Below are 20,028 nucleotides of genomic sequence, written 5' to 3'. Positions count from 1 at the left end.
AGAGAGAGAGAGAGAGAGAGAGAGAGAGAGGCAGAGACACAGGAAGAGGGAGAAGCAGGCTCCATGTAGGGAACCTGATGCAGGACTTGATCCCGGGGCTCCAGGATCACGCCCTGGGCTGAAGGTGGCACTAAACTGCTGAGCCACCCAGGCTGCCCACTGATATTACTTTTAAAAAAGAATTTGTTTAAAGCAGTGAATTAAATGTGGAAATATTCAAAATTGAGGAAAAAAAATATCATGACACATTAATCCATACTGGCAAAAACTTAATTACAAGTACTAGAAATAACAAGAACTGCCCACATGGCAAGCTCCTATCATGTGCCTGAAACTTAGAGGAAGGCTCAAAAGAAAAATGAGGTAAGCATTTTAGGGAAATGAGGCTCAGGGAAGTTTATGACTTGCACAAGTCCCCTCACTCATGAGTAAAAAACCCAGAATGTGGAACAGGGTCTGTCTAGCTTGAGAGCTTACTAATGACCTTCCTCAGAGTTCCTCAAATGTGCTTAGGTCAGAAAAGTTTAAAGGGCCCCTAGCTGGCTCAGTCAGTGGAGTATGTGACTCTTGACCTCAGGGTTGTGGGTTTGAGCCCCATGCTGAGTCTAGAGATTACTTAAAATTTTTTAAGTCTTTGAAAAAGAAAAGAAGAAAAAAAAGAAGAGCTTCAGTTCATTTAGTTTGTGACTCCAAAGACTCAAGAGTGGTTTCATGGTTCAGGTCGTAGTTCCTAGATAAACTTCTGCTAAATCAGAATGTGAACTGGTCCTTTAAAGCTTTAAAACAAAACTGACATTCCTCCTTCATTCTAACTATGCACTCTATATGGTGTCTTTTTTCAAAACAGGGTTAAGTCACCTATTCCATAATTTGCAGGCTGGGCTACAAATTAAAATCAACTGGAGAGTTTTTAAATCATACCAGAGCTTAAGTCCCAATTACATGAGAATCTCTGGGCAGATAGCCTGAAAATCTATGTATTTAATCACTTCCAAAATCATGGACTTATCCTATTAAGATGTTTTGGGGCAAGGAACCCGCCTTAATGATCCCTAAAACCATCCTGGGTACATTTTTAGGGCAGTGCTCTATTTCTACTGCTCCTTAGAATCACCCAGGGACCTTTTAAAAATTCCCATGCTCAATTCATACCAAGAGCCATCAGGCTCCCTGAGGGTAGAACCCAGGCACCGGCAATTTGTAAAGATATCCAGCATGCAGTGCGGGCTGGGCACCAGAGACTCAGCAGCCAGGTATCTGCACCAGAAGCCATGCCCTCACGTGGACGGAGTTCCAATGTCCCATCCACCAGTGGCACCATCCACCACCAGTGGCATCATTATATCAATAGCCTATTGTCTCCAACTCCCTGCCTTCCCTCTTAGCATCAGGCTGATGCCCAGAAGCCCTTCCATTTGTCAATCACTTCCTTGGTACAGGTCCACTTAAGAGAAATGCTACTCATGTAGCATTTCTGTCCTTCAGAAGCATTCCTACTACTGAATGATTCATCTCCTGCGCACATGCACCATTTGTCATTCTCTCACCACTTTCAATTTTCTAATGTCCACTTCCTTTTTTTCTTATTAGTATTTTCCACACTGTTACGGCTTTTGCCCTTCTGAACAATCTGGGGTCAATGCTGTTCTGGATACAAGAAATCTAGGGACAAAGCTACAAGGCTAAGGAACCACACTATGGCTGAAACAAAACTGGTATCCCAGGACGGATGCTATTCACTGCAGGCCGGCTGAGTGGATGTCCTTTCTGGCTTTGGAGAAGAGCTCTCTTTACATGAAAAGTTCCTATGAATGCAAAGGTTTCAAGTAGAGGAGCTCGGCACTGCCTTTTGATTACATGCAGCTCCTCCAGAAGCAAGCTCAGAGGTTATCCTGAACTCCCAAAGCACACTTTTTGATTAACTACAAAGATCTTCATGATTAAAAAAAAAAAAAAAATCCACAAAAAAAGAGACAAAAACCTCTGTGCATCTCAGTTTGAAACGTCTTAAGGGTGTAAATCTTCTTGCATGGGTCATAAATGAAATGAATTCTACACTGATAGCAAAATGATTTTTACCCAATATTTATGTGCAAAATAAGCAGCATTCATTGTGAAGATATTCTCTCAAAGGGCAAATGAGGTGTTGATTAAAGCTTCCCCAAAACATGCACTACTCTGGCCTACTAATGAATGGCTGACAAAATTAATTCACATCTTCACCCTGCAAACCATCCTCCTTCCACATACACACAACAATATCAATGAAAAAGTACATACCGCTAAGAAAATGCATTTGCTTGATAAAGTACTAGGTAAGGTTGTTGATTACTTCACAAATTTTTTTCATTATTATCTCAGGTTATTTTTGGAAAATTATCCATGGAAAATCCACAGACAATGAATTCAGAGTCTACAGTTGAAAAAGAGGATCTGATTTCCTTACAAATCATAAAATGAAAATGTAGCAATAATTTACTCCCATAGCTTTTATGGGAAAGATCAAGAGTATTGACTTTTAAAATAAGGTTTCTCTCTGCTAAGTTAATTTCTGTCCTGTTCCAAATAATTTAGTTGGTATTTGAGAAGGAATTTTAGGATAATATTTAACAGTTAATTAAAAACAGTGTAAGCATTCATGTCAGTCAAGCATGACCTCTGCTCTACAACGCATTTAAATGCATGTCACCTTGACCTGTAACACAGCAATGTAAAAAATTTTGGTCAATATAAATCAAATGTACACTAATTTATTCAGCAGGTTCCCTAGTATCTGAATCAACATTAGAAATCTAACCAGTATTTGTTATTCTGTTATTGACAAAAGGAAGCATATTTAAATGATAACAAGGACTCATGGGTGTCATTTGGAAGTTAAATTGTTCCCCAAAGACAGTCTCCGTAAACATCTACATTTAAAGGTCATTTACCACCAAATTATGAACAACTGTTGCATTTATTAGCACAGGCTCAATAATTTGGAAGCTACAGCCATCCATTTTTACTGACAATGAGATCTAATTGTCCACTAATAATAGACAAGGAAAACAGACCTTTTCTATAAACTTTTATTCCCTGCACTATGATCGTGCTTGAAAGTGGAGATGCAAACTTTCCACATCTGAAGAAAAAACCTTTTAACTACAAGAAGGATTAAACACACTTTGCAATAAATATTGGGTACTAAAATACAAAAACATGTGTTCTTATGTTTTCTACATCCGAACTAAAACAAAAGGGAGAAAAACACTACAATTTTTACTGAAGAAAGCAGCATATATTTCAATTTTAGAAGGAAATGTGATGGTTAATTTTACTGTGGGGTGCCCAGGTATTTGGTCAAACATTGTTCTGGGTGTTCTGTGAAGTGGTTTTGGATGAGATTAGTATTTAAACCTATAGAGGGAACACAGCAGATTGCCCTCCATAATGTGTGTGTGTGTTGGGGGGAGCTCTTTTGATTCTGGAGGCAACCTATTTTGGGTGTGTTATGCCAACCCCTTTGCCAAATGACCTGAAAAGCTTTGAGTGGGTTCCAGACCAAGAGAAGGCTTTGCAGCAAAGGAAGATTTTAATAATCAAGTGGACAAGATGTGTTCTGCAGATGTCCAATCAGCCTCTTTCCTCAGCCACTCTGTCATTGCCCCGTGGGCTCACAAAGTGCCCACGATGACAGGGATGTAGATTATGTAGGGATTCAGGAACACGAGCTTCCACTCACCAAGGCCCACCTGGCTATGATCACCAATCAGCCAACAGCAGAGACCAGTTCTGAACTCCCAATATGGCACTATTCTTTGAAGTGATTAGCCAGCTACCTGGTAGCAGGTTGATTACACTAGACCACTTCCATTGTGGAAGGGACAGTGTAATAAAGGTTTGCCTTCCCTGAATGCAATGCCTTTGCTACAACTATCATACATGGACTTCTGGAATGCCTTACACACTGCCATGGTATTCCACACAGCACTCCTTCTGATCAAGCAACTCACTTCATAGTAAATGCAATGATGCAGGGGGTCCATAAACATGGAATTCATGGGTCTCATCGTGTTCCCCACCATCCTCAAGCAGCTGGGTTGACAGAATGGTGGAATGGCCTTCTGCAGATTCAGTTACACTACCAGCTGGGGGGCAGCAGCTTGCAGGGCTGGGACAAGGTTCTCTAAATAGCTGAATATAGTCTGCATCAGTGTCTAGTACATGATGCTGTGTCCCCATCACCAGAATTCACAGATCTAGGAATCAGGGGTGGAAATAGGAGTGACATCACTCACTATTACTGCTAGTGGCCCACTGGTACAATTTTCGCTTCCAGTCTCTGTGACTTTATGCTCTGTTGACCTAGAGGTTTTAGTTCCAAAAGGTGAATGCTTCCACTAGGAGACACAGCAAGAATTCCACTGAACTGGAAGTCAAGGCTGTCACATGGCCACTTTGAGTTCCTAGTGTCTCTGAATCCACACAGCAAGGAAGGCAATAAGCGTGCTGGTTGGGGTGACTGATCCTGACTAGCAAGGGTAAAGTAAACTGCTAAAGCATAGTGGGGACAAGGAAGATCCTCTATACCACAGGAGACCCCCTGATGGTGTCTCTTAGTAGTAAGATGCCCTGTGATTAAAGTCACCAGAAAACTACAACCACCCAATTCAAAAAGGACAACTAATGGCTCAGACCCTTTAGGAATAAAGATTCGGGGATCCCTGGGTGGCACAGCGGTTTGGCGCCTGCCTTTGGCCCAGGGAGCGATCCTGGAGACCCGGGATCGAGTCCCACATCGGGCTCCAGGTGCATGGAGCCTGCTTCTCCCTCTGCCTATGTCTCTGCCTCTCTCTCTCTCTCTCTCTCTCTCTCCCTGTGACTATCATAAATAAATAAAAATTTAAAAAAATAAATATTTAAAAAAAAAAGGAATAAAGATTCGAGTCACCGTACCTGGCAAAGACCTACAACCAGCTGAGGTGCTTGCTGAAGGCAAAGGGAATACAGAGTGAGTAGGGAAAGAAAGTAGTTATACATACCAGCTGTGACCAGGTGATGAGTTACAGAAATGAGGACTGTAACTGTCCGAAGTATTCCTTCCTTATTTTGTCTTTAGTATGTTTATGTGCATACCGATTAACATATATATAGTAAACGTTTTTTCTCTCCTCTCTTACCACTTTATCATTTAACATAAGAAGTACTGTCTTTAAAAAAAAAAAAAAAAAGAAGTACTGTCTTTATATTATAGAATTCAAGTATCGTTAACTTTACATCATAGTATTCAAGTTGCGGGATATCAATGAAATGATCTTCCTTTTCTCAAACTGGCAAACTTCCGTTCATCCTTCCAGAGCAAGCCTTCATGTCAGCTATCCCTGAACCCACAACAATACCAGTACAATGCTTGGGAGAGGGGTAAATACATAATACATAATTTACATGAGTGAATGCATGCTCTACCCACCTTATGTAAGAGGAATATCCACTAGCAAGGTGGAGAGAAGGGTGAAGGTGAAGAAGGTAGAAGCTTATAGTTTCTAGAACAATTTCCACATTCTAAATTAATCTAAATCCAAAGAACTGGGCAGCCTGGGTTGCTCAGCGGTTTAGCGCCGCCTTCAGCCCAGGGAGTGATCCTGGAGTCCTGGGATCGAGTCCCACATCAGGCTCCCTGTATGGAGCCTGCTTCTCCCTTCCTCTTGTCTCAGCCCCTCTCTTTATCTCTCTCTCTGTCTCTCATGAATAAAATCTTTAAAAAATAAATAAATAAATCCAAAGAACTAAGGAAGGTGGCTGGTACAACTCAACTCACATATTGGTTCTTCCTTCAAGTAAGAATTATAAGATGAAAACCTAAGTCACTTGCTTTTTCAATAAAAATCAACAAAAGAACAGCTTATTTCAGACACCCACCTATCCACTACCTACTTCATGATGATGATGATGATGATGATGAAGAAGAAGAAGAAGAAGAAGAAGAAGAAGAAGAAAGAGAGAGAGAGAGAGAGAGAGAGAAAGAAAGAAAGAAAGAAAGAAAGAAAGAAAGAAAGAAAGAAAGAAAGAAAGAAAGAGCAAAGCAACTACAAGGGTCACTAGCATTTTCAAAAATGTCCAAGCTAGTCATCAGAATTGAGCAAGCAAATTACAATGGATCTACAATGAGACACCACTGCTTACCTTATCAGATTGGCAGAAACCCAAAGGCCTGACAACACACTCAGTTGGCAAGCTTGCGAGGAAATAGACACTCTCATAAACTGCTATGGGAATGTAAAATAGCACAATCCCCAAGGAAGGAGATCTGAAAATATCTGGCAAAATAACGTATGTATGCATGTACCTTTTGATCCAGTAACCCACTGCTAAGAATCTAAAGATACTCTGAGAAAAATGCAAAAAATATAGGCACAAGGCTAATGACTACAGACAACAATGGAGAACAATTAAGTTGTAGAAAAGGAGTGGGCATCCTGATATATGCCCCTTGGGGAGTGAACTACAGGATGCACTGTGAAGCCAAAAAAAAAAAAGCAGGTGGAAGAAAACATTTTAGTATACCACTGTTTAATTTTAGACTACTGTTTAATCTAAGGGCACAAATGTACCTGTGTTTGTTTCCTTTTATTTAAATAATCTCTATACCCAACGTGGGGCTCAAACTCATAACCCCAAGATCAAGATTACATGCTCCTCTGACTGAGCCAGCCAGGCACCGCTTGTTTCTATTTTTTTTTTTTAATGGAAAGATAAATGGTCATCAAGTGGAGGGGAAGAAAACAGAATGAAGGGAATATAAAAAGAAGCCAGATGTCAGCAGATAAACCTAATACAGTATACACTTTACACAATATAAAACAAAATCAGTTTCTAAAAAAAATCCACAAAAATACAAAAGAAAATGAGGCTGGGTAGCTAGTTAGTGTTATGAGCAAAGAAGAATCCAAGTGATTTTAAAACATTTGATTGAAAAAAATAATAAAATAAAATAAAACATTTCATTGTATAACCCTTAGTGCAATAGATTAAAAAACAAAAAAGCTTTTTTTTAAAAAAGTTTTAAACTGTTGTCAGTAATCATGCTGTTGATAGTAGTACTGGTATTATAATGGAGACACACTGAAGTGTTTAAAGTGAGATAAAGTTAACTGCTAATCATATGATATCCCATTAATCTCAGCATCTAAAGTACTGAGATTTTCAATGCGGAAGGAAAAAGACACAGTTGAAGATAAAAGACCAAGACAAAAATTCTTGAAGTTGTCTTCAAGATACCATGTATTTGATCTTAAGAGAAATATTCCTCCACTCTGACCACTGAAAAGATTTCAAAACTTCCACAAATACCTTGTGTCCAGATCATAGTCTCTAATTATCATTTCCCAGTAAATGCAACCAGTGATCTTTAGAGAAAAACCTAATTCCAGATCTGGGGCGGGAAAGGTAAAAGATGTACTTCATCACACTAAGCAGCAAGAAAGTTATCAAAGACCATTAAAGTTATGTCAAGGACATACACAGCATCCAACTTGAAAATGCCAAATAAGTAAACGGCCAAAGAGGGACATAAAGTATATGAGAATGATAAATGCAAGAGACCGAACTACATCAAATATGTGAATATCTACAGATTCATAACAATACTGATTTTTTTTTAAGACAAGGTCTGTGATAATCTTTAATTTGTGATCTTTGGAGAAAGCCAACTCATTGTTTTGAAAAGTAAATAATCAAGAAAGTATCAGGCACTTATCCTACTTTTCCCATAAAAACTACACCTCAGGGTAACTTTCCATAAGTTCCCATAAAAACTACACCTCAGGAGGTGGCTCCTCTTTTAATTAATGAGGCAAAGTTGCTTTGTATAAATGTATTCAAGTCAATAAATGAAAGAAGAATGATAAAATTAAACTATTGATACTTAGCAACCGCCAAGGAACGAATAGATCCAGGCAATATTCCTCAATGGTTGCCAGCATCACAAATCAAATCTGAAAAAGCTAAAGCCTCTATCTTGGTACAATGTAAGGAACTGGAAAAGGCGTTAATAATGACATGGGGATGTAATCAGCCAAACCCAGCATGGAAAACTCTGTGGGACAAATGTCACCATTTATACAACAAAATCACTGTAAAACAAAAAAGAGATGTAGTAAAAGCACTTACAAACTTAGAAAGATAGAGGACACAATATTAAGCAATTACATTATATGGACTTAGTTTCAATCAAATTCAAACTACATTTAAAAAAAAAAAACATGCTCGGGAAAATTTTTTAAAATGTAAAAATGGATTGATATTTATGATAATTGATAGTTGCTTTCTTATTGCTTATTTTGAAAGTGTCTGATAATGATATTATCATATTTTAAAGGAAGAATCTTTGTTTTTTAGACAGAGAAGCTGGAAATATTTACAGACAGGTCTGAGATTTGCTTCAAAATGATGTGCAAGGGAAGATGTGCAAGAAGCAGAGGAAAAGATTAGGAAACAAAGCTGGCTGTGAGTTCATCATTTTATTTTAAAGATTTTATTTATTTAGAAATAGAAACAGAGAGAGCATAAGCAGGGGCAGAGAGAAGGAGCACAGGGAGAAGGATAGAATCTCAAGCAGACTCTGCACTGGGGCTTGACCCCAGGACCATGGAATAGTGACCTGAGCAGAAATCATGAGTCAGATGCTTAACCAACTGAGCCACCCAGATACCCCATGAGCTCATCATTTTAAAAGCTGAGTAAAAGCATCAGTCTCTCCACTGCTTTATAGGTTGACTTTTTTCTTAACAAAACAGGTACTTTCAAAAGGGAGGGGAAGCATGAAAAAAAAAAAAAAAAAACCAGAAAAGACATAAAGCAAAATAACTGTAAATTACATTAAAAATCTGAATCTGGGGGGATCCCTGGGTGGTTCAGTGGTTTAGCGCCTGCCTTCGGCCCAGGGCGTGATCTTGGAGTCCCGGGATCGAGTCCCACATTGGGCTCCCTGCATGGAGCCTGCTCCCCACTCTGCCTGTGTCTCTGCCTCTCTCTCTCTCTCTCTCTCTCTCTCTGTGTCTCTCATGAATAAATAAATAAAATCTTTAAAAAAAAATCTGAATCTGTACTTGGAAAACCAGCATAAGAATACAATCTATAAGCCTGATGGCCCCTGTGTTTTGGAGGGATGCTAGAGGAATGATAGAGGATAGAGAAGGTGAGAAGCATGTATCTCTGTGCCCTCTATTATATATCCTTCTCACTTATGTAAATATATTACCCTTTAGCATCTTGAAGGAACACACACACACATACACAGACACAATAAATAAGGCTAGGAAAACTAAACCTGAATTGAATGAATTTGTAATAAGAATACCAGTTGTTCTATGTGAACTTTCACTTCTAAAGTACTTCAAAGTATTTGCAAAGCATTTATTTTATATAGCATGACTACTTCTCCTAGATTTATGTTTATATTATTGACATTAAAAAGTTTTTAAAAGGGCAGCCTGGGTGGCTCAGCGGCTTAGTGCCGCCTTTGGCCCAGGGTGTGGTCCTGGGGACCCGGGATGGAGTCCCATGTTGGGCTCTCTGCGTGGAGCTTGCTTCTCCCTCTGCCTGTGCCTGTGCCTCTTTCTCTCTCTGTGTCTCTCATGAATAAATAAATAAAATCTTAAAAAAAAAAAAAAAGTTTAAAAAGTTAACTTCAAGGAAGTCCCTACATGAAATAATAAAAATAAATCACATAGCTAGACATATCATCCCTTGTACTTTTAAAAATGTCATTTAATCCTCAAACTACTCCAGGTGGTACTAGTATTCTCCTCTTTTACAGATGAGAGGGGAAAACATAGAGTGTTTGTCCAAAGTCAGACTTCAAGCTAAATGCTGCAGGCAAAATATGAATGCAGACAGCATGAAATCTAGAGCCTGAGACTTTCGCCCTTAGGCTGTGTCATAAGCCTGTGGAAGAGTCTAATGGGCTTTTGCCAAGTGGCAAAAATCACACACAAAGCATCTAAAGTAGCCAAAATCTGACTTGGTCTATACAGGCTCATTTCTAACAACATGTCTGCCTCATTTTTGAGACATTGTGCTATAACTTGGAATACTTAGTTTCACATCGAATCAGACAAAACTAAATGCAACAGGATATCCTGGTTTGGACATTAGTGGAATCCAAATAAAGTCTGGAGCTTAGTTAATAGTAATGTACCAATGCCAGTTTCCTTGTTTTGACATTACCATGGTAATATATGATGTTAACAACAGGGGAAACGGGTTTGGGGGTCGGGGGTAAATTGGAACTCACTAACTTTGTAAATTTTCTGCGAATCTGAAGTTATTTCACCATTAAAAGTTTATTTAAAAAAAACATAAATTACAAAGTGAAAACTACAGAAAAAGATTAAAATGTATTTCTATCTCAATGAAAACAAACTTACTTGGGTCCCCAAATTTCTAAGCAGCATATTTGCAAAATTCAATCCTCTTGTACTTATTTTGGTTCTTCAGTGAAGGTAGCATTCTATTGGCTACTGTCCAAGAATATTTTCACACTTGAGTCACCTGGATGGTTCAGCGGGTTAAGCCTAAGACTCTTGGTTTCTGCCCAGGTCATGATCTCATGGGTCCTTTAGAGATAAAGCCCCTGGTTGGGAGGGCTCTATGCTCAGCCACAGTTGGTTTGAGTTTCTCTCCTTCTGCCCCTCAACCCCAATGCACAGGGACACTGCCCTAAGGCTCAAGTTCTCTCTCCCTCTCTCAAGTAAACAAATCAAAAAGAATTTCAAGAATATTTTCACACTCGCATTTCTTGTCCTTAAGGGTAAGGAACATACCCTACACATGCTTGATTTAATTATGTAACACATACTTAGTGTTTGCTTATGCTGTCAATTTACCATGAGTGAGGCACTGTGGCAGCTATGTCCTTGTCACACAAAGGCCTTCTTCATCACAAATGCTCATAATGGGTGATTTTAAGATATTGTGGCCGACATTGTGGTCTCACTGCCGTGCCTACAGGGTTTGGTGGCAGGAAGGGACTGACCTCACTCCCAGCTCCAGAAAAGCCTATTATTTTAACTCCATCTAGATAAATGTAGCCTTGGCAGGTGATTGGTTCAGGAGGCCCTGGCCTCAGCCAATCAGCACAGAGATTCCCCCAGCAACAGCATTGGTTGAAAAACCAATTGGAGACAACAAGACATGAAAGGAGATGGATTTGTTCAGAGCTTCTGGGGAAAAATAGTGCCCAGAAATGCTTGAAGAATTTACACTCTCTTCCTCTGCAAACTGTAGCACGCACACACACACACATTTTTTTTTTCCAGTCTTCAACTTGTTTTCACCAGGTGTTAGCTACTCTGAGGATGAGAGCACAGAGAGGGCCAATCTTGGGGAGTCAGGTGCCCTTCCTCAATCTCTCATTCTCACAAGTACAAAATGGCAGTAAAAATACAGCCTGCAAGTCGCCTGGGTGGCTCGGTCTGTTAAGCCTCTGCCTTTGGCTCAGGTCATGATCCCTTTGGAGATCAAGCCCCGCTCGGCTCCCAGCTCAGTGGGGAGTCTGCTTCTCCCTCTACCCCTCCCCACCTTGAGCTCTCTCTTGTTTTCTCTTTCTCTCTCATAAATAAAATCTTAAAAAAAAAATAATTCCTGCAGATCACTGTTAATGCCAAGGCAATGTCTACATTGTGGTTATGCTAAAAACAACAAAAACAAAGGAGAATTGGGATGATAGCAAGGTATGGCTAATTTTGTGATGTTAACTGACATTTTGGTTATATATTTTTTTAAAGTCTTTACCTGTCAGATATTCAAAGTGAAAGAGTTACAGGTGAAATTATGTCCCGGATTTGTTTCAAAATATTCCAGGATTTTTTTTAAAAAATAGAAGAATAAGGGGTGATAAATGAAGTAATAATTTAAAATATTGAAGGTGAGTGATCGGTAAATGGCCCCTCATATTGTTCTATTTTTCTATTTTAATCCATAAAATACTAAAATAATGATCCCTGATATGTCTCAATATTATGATCATGTATATATGAAGCTGCCTTATGTAATGAAAAGCATGATACATCAAGTAAATCAAAAAGTCCAGAATTCAAGAAAAAGATATATTTGTATAACCATAACACAGTCATAGACATACTGTTACAATGAACTTGAAAAATCATCTTATTCAATGCCTTGATTTTTACAACTATAAAAATGAAATCAATTACATTCAAACTTTGGTGTTGCACCTAGGTAGTAGTTCTACTTTTGTTATTTTTCTTTTTTTTTCCCACTTTTGCTATTTTTCTACCAACAACATATCTGAAAATTGAAAATACTAGCCTGGACTAGCACACCAGACCTGCTTACCCTCATGTTCAACGGACTGTTCTCCATCCTCATCTTACAAGACCACTCAGCCACAACCAGCACTTTCCTTCCTGTAGACCATCTACCATTCTCTCTTACCACTTCATACCCCTAGATTTCCTTCTCCCACTCCGTCAGGATGCAGTGCTGAGACTTCTTTGCTCATGCCAATTCTAGGATTTTACCTTCAGTCAACCATCTTTCCTCACTTCACATTCTTTTCCTGGGAATAGCATTAATTGTTATGCTTTTTCATCCTTTGTGCTGAATGACCTCCTAGAGCCATACTTCTAGCCCAGACCTCTATCCTGAGCTCTAAAATCAAAATGCCTCACCAATCATGAAAAACTCAACAGGTCTCCACAGGGAATTTCCTTCTTACTTCAGCTCTGATTTGGTCTATGGCATCCACATCCATGGGAGTCACACTCCTGCGTCGCATCAGGCTCACATCCTCTCTCTCCTTTCTTGTCCTTCTGCTAGCATTCCTTAAATGTTTAAAAATACTCCAGGGTTAGGATGCCTGGATGGCTCAGCGATTAAGCGTCTGCCTTCAGCTCAGGGCATGATCCTGGAGTCCCAGGATGGAGTCCCACGTCGGACTCCCTGTGAGGAGCCTGCTTCTCCCTCTGCCTGTGTCTCTGCCTCTCTGTGTCTCTCATGAATAAATAAAATCCTTAAAAAAAAAAAAAAATACTCAAGGGTCATCTAAATGCAAAGCTTATCATGTTATTTCCTTCCTCAAACCCTTCAGTGACTTCCCAATGTCTGGAGCAGAAGTCCATACTCCTGACTGGCTCTCAAGGTTAGTTGAGCCGGTCTCTCTCCACTCTCTGTCAGATGGCCCTTGCATAATCTCTGCTGCTACTGGAAACTCCAGTCTGTACCATGACCCCCTCCTACCCAGTGAGTTGCTTCATGCCTCATAATCACAGCTCTTCTGGTTTTCTTCTCCTTTTAGAAGACTCATTCATTCATTATTTATTCAGCACACATGTACTGAATTCTTTCTATGTGATGGGCCCTGTCCTGGAGTATAGGAGTAGAAACGGACACTGTCCTAGTCTCAAGGAATTTAGAGCCTAGCTGGGAAACAGACAGTAAATAAGCTATGGGGACAGGAAGCAGATAGAGAATAACCTTCCCATAAAGTAATATTTGAGTTCATGTGAATTTTGTTAGAAGATCCTCTCCTGCTTCTTTATAAACTGATTTAGAAGCCCCTTCCCAACTCATTTTCCTTTTTTTTTTTTTTTTTTTATGAATCTGGGAATTTAAAATACCTTCCTCTTGAGATGACATTTTGCCCTTTACTTCCTCCTTCTAGAATTCGCAATGCCAGCAAAAACCTAACCAGATTTCAAAAGTCAGCATTCCTAAGCAATCCCCAACACCACCCCACACATTACCAGAAGGCAGTGCAGAAATGCCCTCTTCCTCCTCATGACTCCAGATAACATCAGGGTTCCCTAGCCCTTCCCTACTTTGCCCCTCTTGGCTAAGAATCCCTAAGGATGGGAACAATATCCTTCTACCTTTCATTCCACACTGGACATCACGCAAGCCCAAAGTCAATGTTTAAGTGTTCGAAAGGCAAAAGTTCACTCTTTAAAGGTAAATTACCTTGTACAGTGAGCATAACTTTGTATAAACTTCTTTTTTTTAAAGATTTTATTTATTTATTCATGAGAGACACACAGAGAGAGAGAGAGAGAGAGAGAGAGAGAGAGAGAGAGAGGGGCAGAGACACAGGCAGAGGGAGAAGCAGGCTCCATGTAGGGAGCCCGACGTGGGACTTGATCCTGGGTCTCCAGGATCACACCCCGGGCCGCAGGCGGTGCTAAACCACTGCGCCACCGGGGCTGCCCTGTATAAACTTCTTGACTAACAATTGAGCAAGATCTATGAAAACTTTAAAAGGCCCAGAAGTACCACTTCTAGTTAATGTTCTACAAAAATCCTAGTCGTAGGCATAAAAAAAGCATGCACAGTGATGTCTCATTTCAACATTTGACACGGTTGCTAAAAATTAGAAGCAAATGTCAGTGGCCATCAACAAGAGATCTGGGTAAAAAAATGATGGCATATTCCTCATGAGGGCGCTCCCTTTGCTAGTAGCTAGGAGGAGACAGATCTATCCATATCAGAACAGAAATATATTCATGTTGTAGGATGACAGTATAGTCAAATCTCACAATTTATTCCAAGAAAAAAAAAGGAAAGTTTTCATGGCATAGAGAAAGGGCTCTAAGAAAGCACCCTCACATTTTATGTCTTGAGGGCATGGGATTAGAAGGAAGGAAGAACCACACTTCTTTACCATAAGCCTCCAATCACTGAATTTGTTCAAATGCAAGATTTCTTAAATATTCTTCAATAAACATCATCACTAAAGTAAAAAGATGCTTTTTACTCTTAAGTGTACATTATTTCACAAGTTTTTGGTTCAGGAACCCAAGATTATATTTTTTTTAATTCTCAGGTTTTTTAAAAAGATGAAATATTATTCACTGCTAAGCTCCCAGGACCTAGAATAGAGACACCAAGCAGACACTTATTTGCTAAATGAATAAGTGCTGTGCAATTATAAAACAGCTGCTCAGAGGGAACGAAGGATCCAGAAGCTGCTCCATTGACTCACACAGGAAAAAAATCACTTGCAAAGGTATCTTAACAATAAGGTCACCAATTTAAACGAATTAGGTTGTTTTTTTCTTTTTTATTTATTTATTTTTATTTATTTATTTATTTATTTTTTTAAGTGAGCCTTTGGACTGCCTGGGTGGCATAATGGTTTAGCGCCTGCCTTCCGCCCAGGGCATGACCTGGATCCTAGGATCAAGTCCACATCAGGCTCCCTGTATGGACTCGGCTTCTCTCTCTGCCTCTCACTCTCTCCCTGTGTCTCTCATGAATAAATAAAATCTTAAAAAAAAAAAAAAGCCTTTAAAAAGCACACAAACTATCATCATATAAGCAATCTTCAAACTGCCAAGTTGGCCAAGAACAGGGCTCCTTCCAAATCAATTTAATTCACAATGCGGCACATGCCTGGTCGTAATACAAGTAATTAAAAGGTATTTGAAAACACTGTGGAAAAACACAGCTCCTGTAAGAGAAGAAACACCAGTAATGATCTTTTTCAAAGTTCTTATTTGAGAAGGTAAGTAGCTTTTCGTTTGGATTACTGAGACCACCTTCATCTGAACACTTCTAAAGACCAAACAAGCAGGCTATAATCTTCAGATCCTGAAGAATGCCCCAAAAGATGGCAGGCCTTTGATGACTACCGATGCTGATTTGGGAGAGGTGTGTGGGGTTGTGAGAGACATACTTGAACTGAAGAAATAGAGCAAGGTTTCAAGGGTTTCAGGAAAAGGCTTTTCACAGTTTTTTTTTTTTTTTAAGGAAAATGCAGAATACTTAACCAAATATTAATTCATTGGGAAGACTTATTTATATAAATAATGGCCAAACAGAGCTCAGCCTCCCCACGGGAAGGTACTCAGTACTTCTTTTGGGACACCTGAACCCAGAGGTCTACTTAACCCTAAAAATCCACATACTCCCTGGGTTTGTTTGTTTGTTTTTTCCCAATCACTTAATTCCACTTTCAATCCCTTAATTCCAAAAATTCTCTTGAGAGGGAGATTTAGGCCTCCCTATGAAAACACACAAGGTTCCAAATAGGCTGTCACCTATACCCAAGAATACTTAGGAGAGAGAAAGGGTAAAATACCCTCCCAGATTAACATAAACGGTGTTTGGCAAGTGAGTGAGTTCTCTCAGCCCTCTCAGACTGCCGTCTGCAATCTTCTCTTTAACAGCTGGAAATAAAGTCTTCCAAGGCATTTCTCCCTCCAGCAATGACGGTGTAGATGAAGGCGTCGAAGTTCATTGGGAAATCAGCCACCTACAGTTCAGCTACTGAACTCTGGATCGAAGGTTCCAGGCCCTGGCGTTCACCCCCCGGACCCAGCCTCTCACTCGGGAGCCCGGGGCCCGTGTCTCGGTTCTCGGGGATCAGCCTTAGGTCCGAACAGGTGCGCAGTGAAGCACCTGACTCTGCCCATTTCAGGGCCCAGCAGAACGGGGGGGCGGGGGGGTGGCGGCGGGGGGCGAACTTTGGAAGCCATCGGATCGGAAAGCAACACAGGTGTGCACTCCGGCTGATAAAGAGCTACAAACGACCCTTACAATTAGCCTGTTTGTGCGTCTGAATGAATCCCGCAGAACTTGGAGGGCGGCTGGGGTCCGGGCGGGGGCGGCGTAGCCCACCGCGGGCTGCCCAGGGCGGGCGGGGGAGGGGGGGGGAGGCGAGCTCCGCGCAGGGGCTCGGCTGCCCGCGCTGCTGCCCGGAGGCCGGGGGGGGGGCGGGGGGGCGGAGGGGGAGGGGGAGGGGGCGAGCCGGGGCCCCGTCGCCCTGGCAACGGCGCGGGGGAGCAGCCCGGCCGCGGGCCCCGGGGGGCGGGGGGCAGCGAGGGACCCGCGCGGGGGGCGGCGGCGGCGGCGGCGGCGGCCCGGCCCTGCGCGCTCGGCGGCCGCCGTCCCGGCTCGGGGGCCCCGTCCGGCCGCGGCCGCGCCTACCGTGTATCCCCGCTCCAGGTCGCTCTCCTCGTAGCGAAAGGACGGGATGTAGACCTCCATGGCCGCGCCAGCCGGCAGGCGGAGGGCGAGCGGGGGGCGGGCGAGCGGCCGCAGCTCCGCCCCCGGCCGAGCGCCCCGCCCCGCCCCCGCCGCCGCCTCCCGCCTCCCGCCTCCCGCCTCCCGCCGCCGCCGCGCTCTCCGGGGCTCGGGGCGCGGGGCGGGTCCTGCGGCCGGGCCCGGCCCTCGGGCGGCGGAGCCGAGCTGGGCCCGGAGGAGGCGGGGCCTCAAGGCCTGCGAGTCCGCCGAGGAGGGGTGCGCGCCCCCGCCCCGCCCCGCCCCGCCCCCGCCCGAGCCGCTGCAGGCCGCGGAGCCGGGAAGCGCCCAGCCCTGGTGCCGCCGGCGCCCGCACCTCCTCCCGCCGCCTGGCACCGCCGCGAAGCCTCCGGCCTCACCGAGGCTCCTCTGGTGCCCCGGGTCTCGGCCGACGGGCCAACACCCACCCCGGGCGTCCGCGGATCGCGGGGGCGAACACTCTGCTTTCTTGTCGCAGTTTTAAGATGCTGCCTCGGAGGAGCTGTTGCGGGTTTCGACTGTAAGAGAAAACAGAAGACACACACACACACACACACACACACACACACACACACACACACACGGAAAAGAGAAAAAGGAAAGGCAGATGCGGGCCAGAATCTGCCTGTCGGGCCAGGACCAAATAACCTGAAATGACCTAAACGATGGAGTTCCACTTGAGGAAGCTTGATGACCAGGTTACCTTTGTAAACCCTGAGTGTCCTCCTTGGGTGAGTGCTTGGAGCAGAGTAGAAACTTGGGAAGTGACTTGCGGGTGAAGGAAAAGTTGGCCTGGGGCACTGAGGTTTGGGGCCGCAGGCGTCTGCGTCTGCGCTGGAGGCCGGGGCACTGCAACTTGGTAAACTCTGAAATTTATGCTGAGTTCCTGAGTCAGGAAGAACAGAAGAATTAGGCCCTTTGCTTCAAGAACTTGCCTGATGAGGACCGGCTTAGAGGCGTCTGAAGACCCATCCTCCAGGCCACACACTTGCAGCTCTGGGATCTGCCACTCGGAACTCCCTGCCTCAGCAGACAGCTGTGTCCTGTGACCAGCCCACCCTTCCTCTTCTGCTGGCCAGCACCATCCGCTGTTAGGAAACAGCTCTGTGGACACCGCGCTGAGTTTAGAGGCTGGGCCCTGGTTCCTTAAGCCTCTGGCGACTCTTAACAGTGTATTGTGGGATTTGTTTACCTGTCTGCCTCACCCAGTTGGTTTTAGGGCACGTACCTTAAATTTTTTTTTTTATTTCCTGCTTGGCATATTGCCTGGCACATTTTTCTTGAAAGCTTTATATAAGCTTTTAAATATTTAATCTTTACAAAATCAGTAGAATGCAGCGGGTACTATAAAGCAGATACTGTTACATATCATGTCTCAGGACTAAGCTTTCTAATAACCCCACGAAGAAATGGTATGTGCAGTAGGACTTTAAAGGACTAAGAAGTAGTGTTTCTGTATTTCATTTTTAAAATAATAATGCAGAGGCTCTTGGCTGGCTCAATCAGTAGATCATACAACTCTTGATCTCGGCCTCATGAATTTGAGCCTCACATTGGGTGTGGAGTTTATTAAGAAAAAAAAAATGTGTGAGTCTGAAAGTTTAAAATAAATAAATAAATAAAATAATTATGCCTGCTGATGGCAGAAAACCAAAACGATTTCCAGATGGGTTGAAACAGCTTGTTAAAGTCTCAGTGGGTAGGAGCACCCCGGCTGGCTCAGTCAGTAGAGCATGTGACTCCTGTCCTCCCAGTTTGAGCCCCACTGTTGGGTGTGGAGATTACTTAAAAATAAATCTTGGGGGGATCCCTGGGTGGCTCAGCGGTTTAGCACCTGCCTTCGGCCCAGGGCGTGTTCCTGGAGACCCGGGATCGAGTCCTCAAGTCGAGTCCCATGTCGGCCTCCCTGCGTGGAGCCTGCTTCTCCCTCTGCCTGTGTCTCTGCCTCTCTCTCTCTCTCTGTCTCTCTCATGAATAAATAAATAAAATCTTAAAAAAAAAAAAGAAGCTTCAGTGGGTAATGTAACCCAGGACTATGTATTCATAAAGTCCTTGTGCTAGAGATTGCTGGTCAAGCATTTAAAATACTTTCTATACTTTCCTTTCTTCAAAGTTTGCTAGTAGCCTGACGTACACCTTTTTGTCCGGTATGGCTCACTTATTTATCAGTTGAACTTAACTGGCAGAAATGTGTGGATTTATAAAGATCTGACAGATGGTCCAAATAAGACCTACTTGTTGTATTCTACTAATTTTTGGATTCTGTGAATATTGATATTAATTACACATTATATAATTATATATTACCATTTAGTATAATTAAATGTATCAATATGAATATTAATAACATTTATTGTATTCTAATAGCTGTGTATGATTTAATTTTGCCTTGCTGAAAATCTATGCAAGCTCTCAATATGTGGGTGTGTTCCGGAGGGTCTATCATCTCAGCTGTAAGTGGGATTGTTACTATTTCATTGGTTACAGAGTACGTGTAATCAGGCTCAGAGGAAATAAATATGAATTTACTAGCCAATAGTTAGAAGGGCTAAACTTCTAACCAAGTTCTGTGAGAAATCCCTCAGAAGGGGAGAAAGAATAGTGCTACAGAGAATATGGCAAATGTATCATCCTGTTTGTCCTACATAACTTTTAGATTGACTCTACAATCCATGACAAGCCAGCTAGAATTTTTCAGAACGTTAATAAAAATATGTGGTGAATACACATGTAAGATATTGAACAGTGTCTTAATAAAAGCAAAAAATTTACATAAGCAAAATAATAAAATTCAGCTTAGAATCTGCATATAAAATCCTTACACTAAAAATGCCACATTTACCTAGTATTAAGTAGAAATATATTTCAGCAAATTTAGTGATAAACAGCTTTATTTATTTTTTAAAGATTTTATTTATTCATGAGAGACACAAAGAGAGAGAGAGAGAGAGGCAGAGACACAGGCAGAGGGAGAAACAGGCTCCATGTAGGGGAGTCCAATGTAGGACTCGATCCTGGGTCTCCGATTACGCC

At 42.2% G+C, this 20,028-nt stretch overlaps 1 protein-coding gene across 1 annotated transcript in view; it reads right to left on the bottom strand.

Moving 5' to 3' along the window:
- Positions 1 to 17,071, bottom strand: part of SNX24 (sorting nexin 24) — a 159,794-nt gene extending 142,723 nt beyond the window's left edge. Inside the window, exon 1 of the mRNA XM_077911423.1 lies at positions 16,924 to 17,071. Within this exon, the coding sequence (XP_077767549.1) occupies positions 16,924 to 16,983 (60 nt within the window). The 5' untranslated portion in view covers positions 16,984 to 17,071. The remainder of the gene's footprint in view (positions 1 to 16,923) is intronic.
- Positions 17,072 to 20,028: the final 2,957 nt, after the last annotated feature.

The sequence above is a fragment of the Canis aureus genome, chromosome 10, assembly GCF_053574225.1.
Source record: "Canis aureus isolate CA01 chromosome 10, VMU_Caureus_v.1.0, whole genome shotgun sequence".
NCBI lineage: Eukaryota > Metazoa > Chordata > Mammalia > Carnivora > Canidae > Canis > Canis aureus.
The sequence above is the reverse complement of the archived record's forward strand: the minus strand, read 5'-3'. Positions and strand labels throughout refer to the sequence as shown.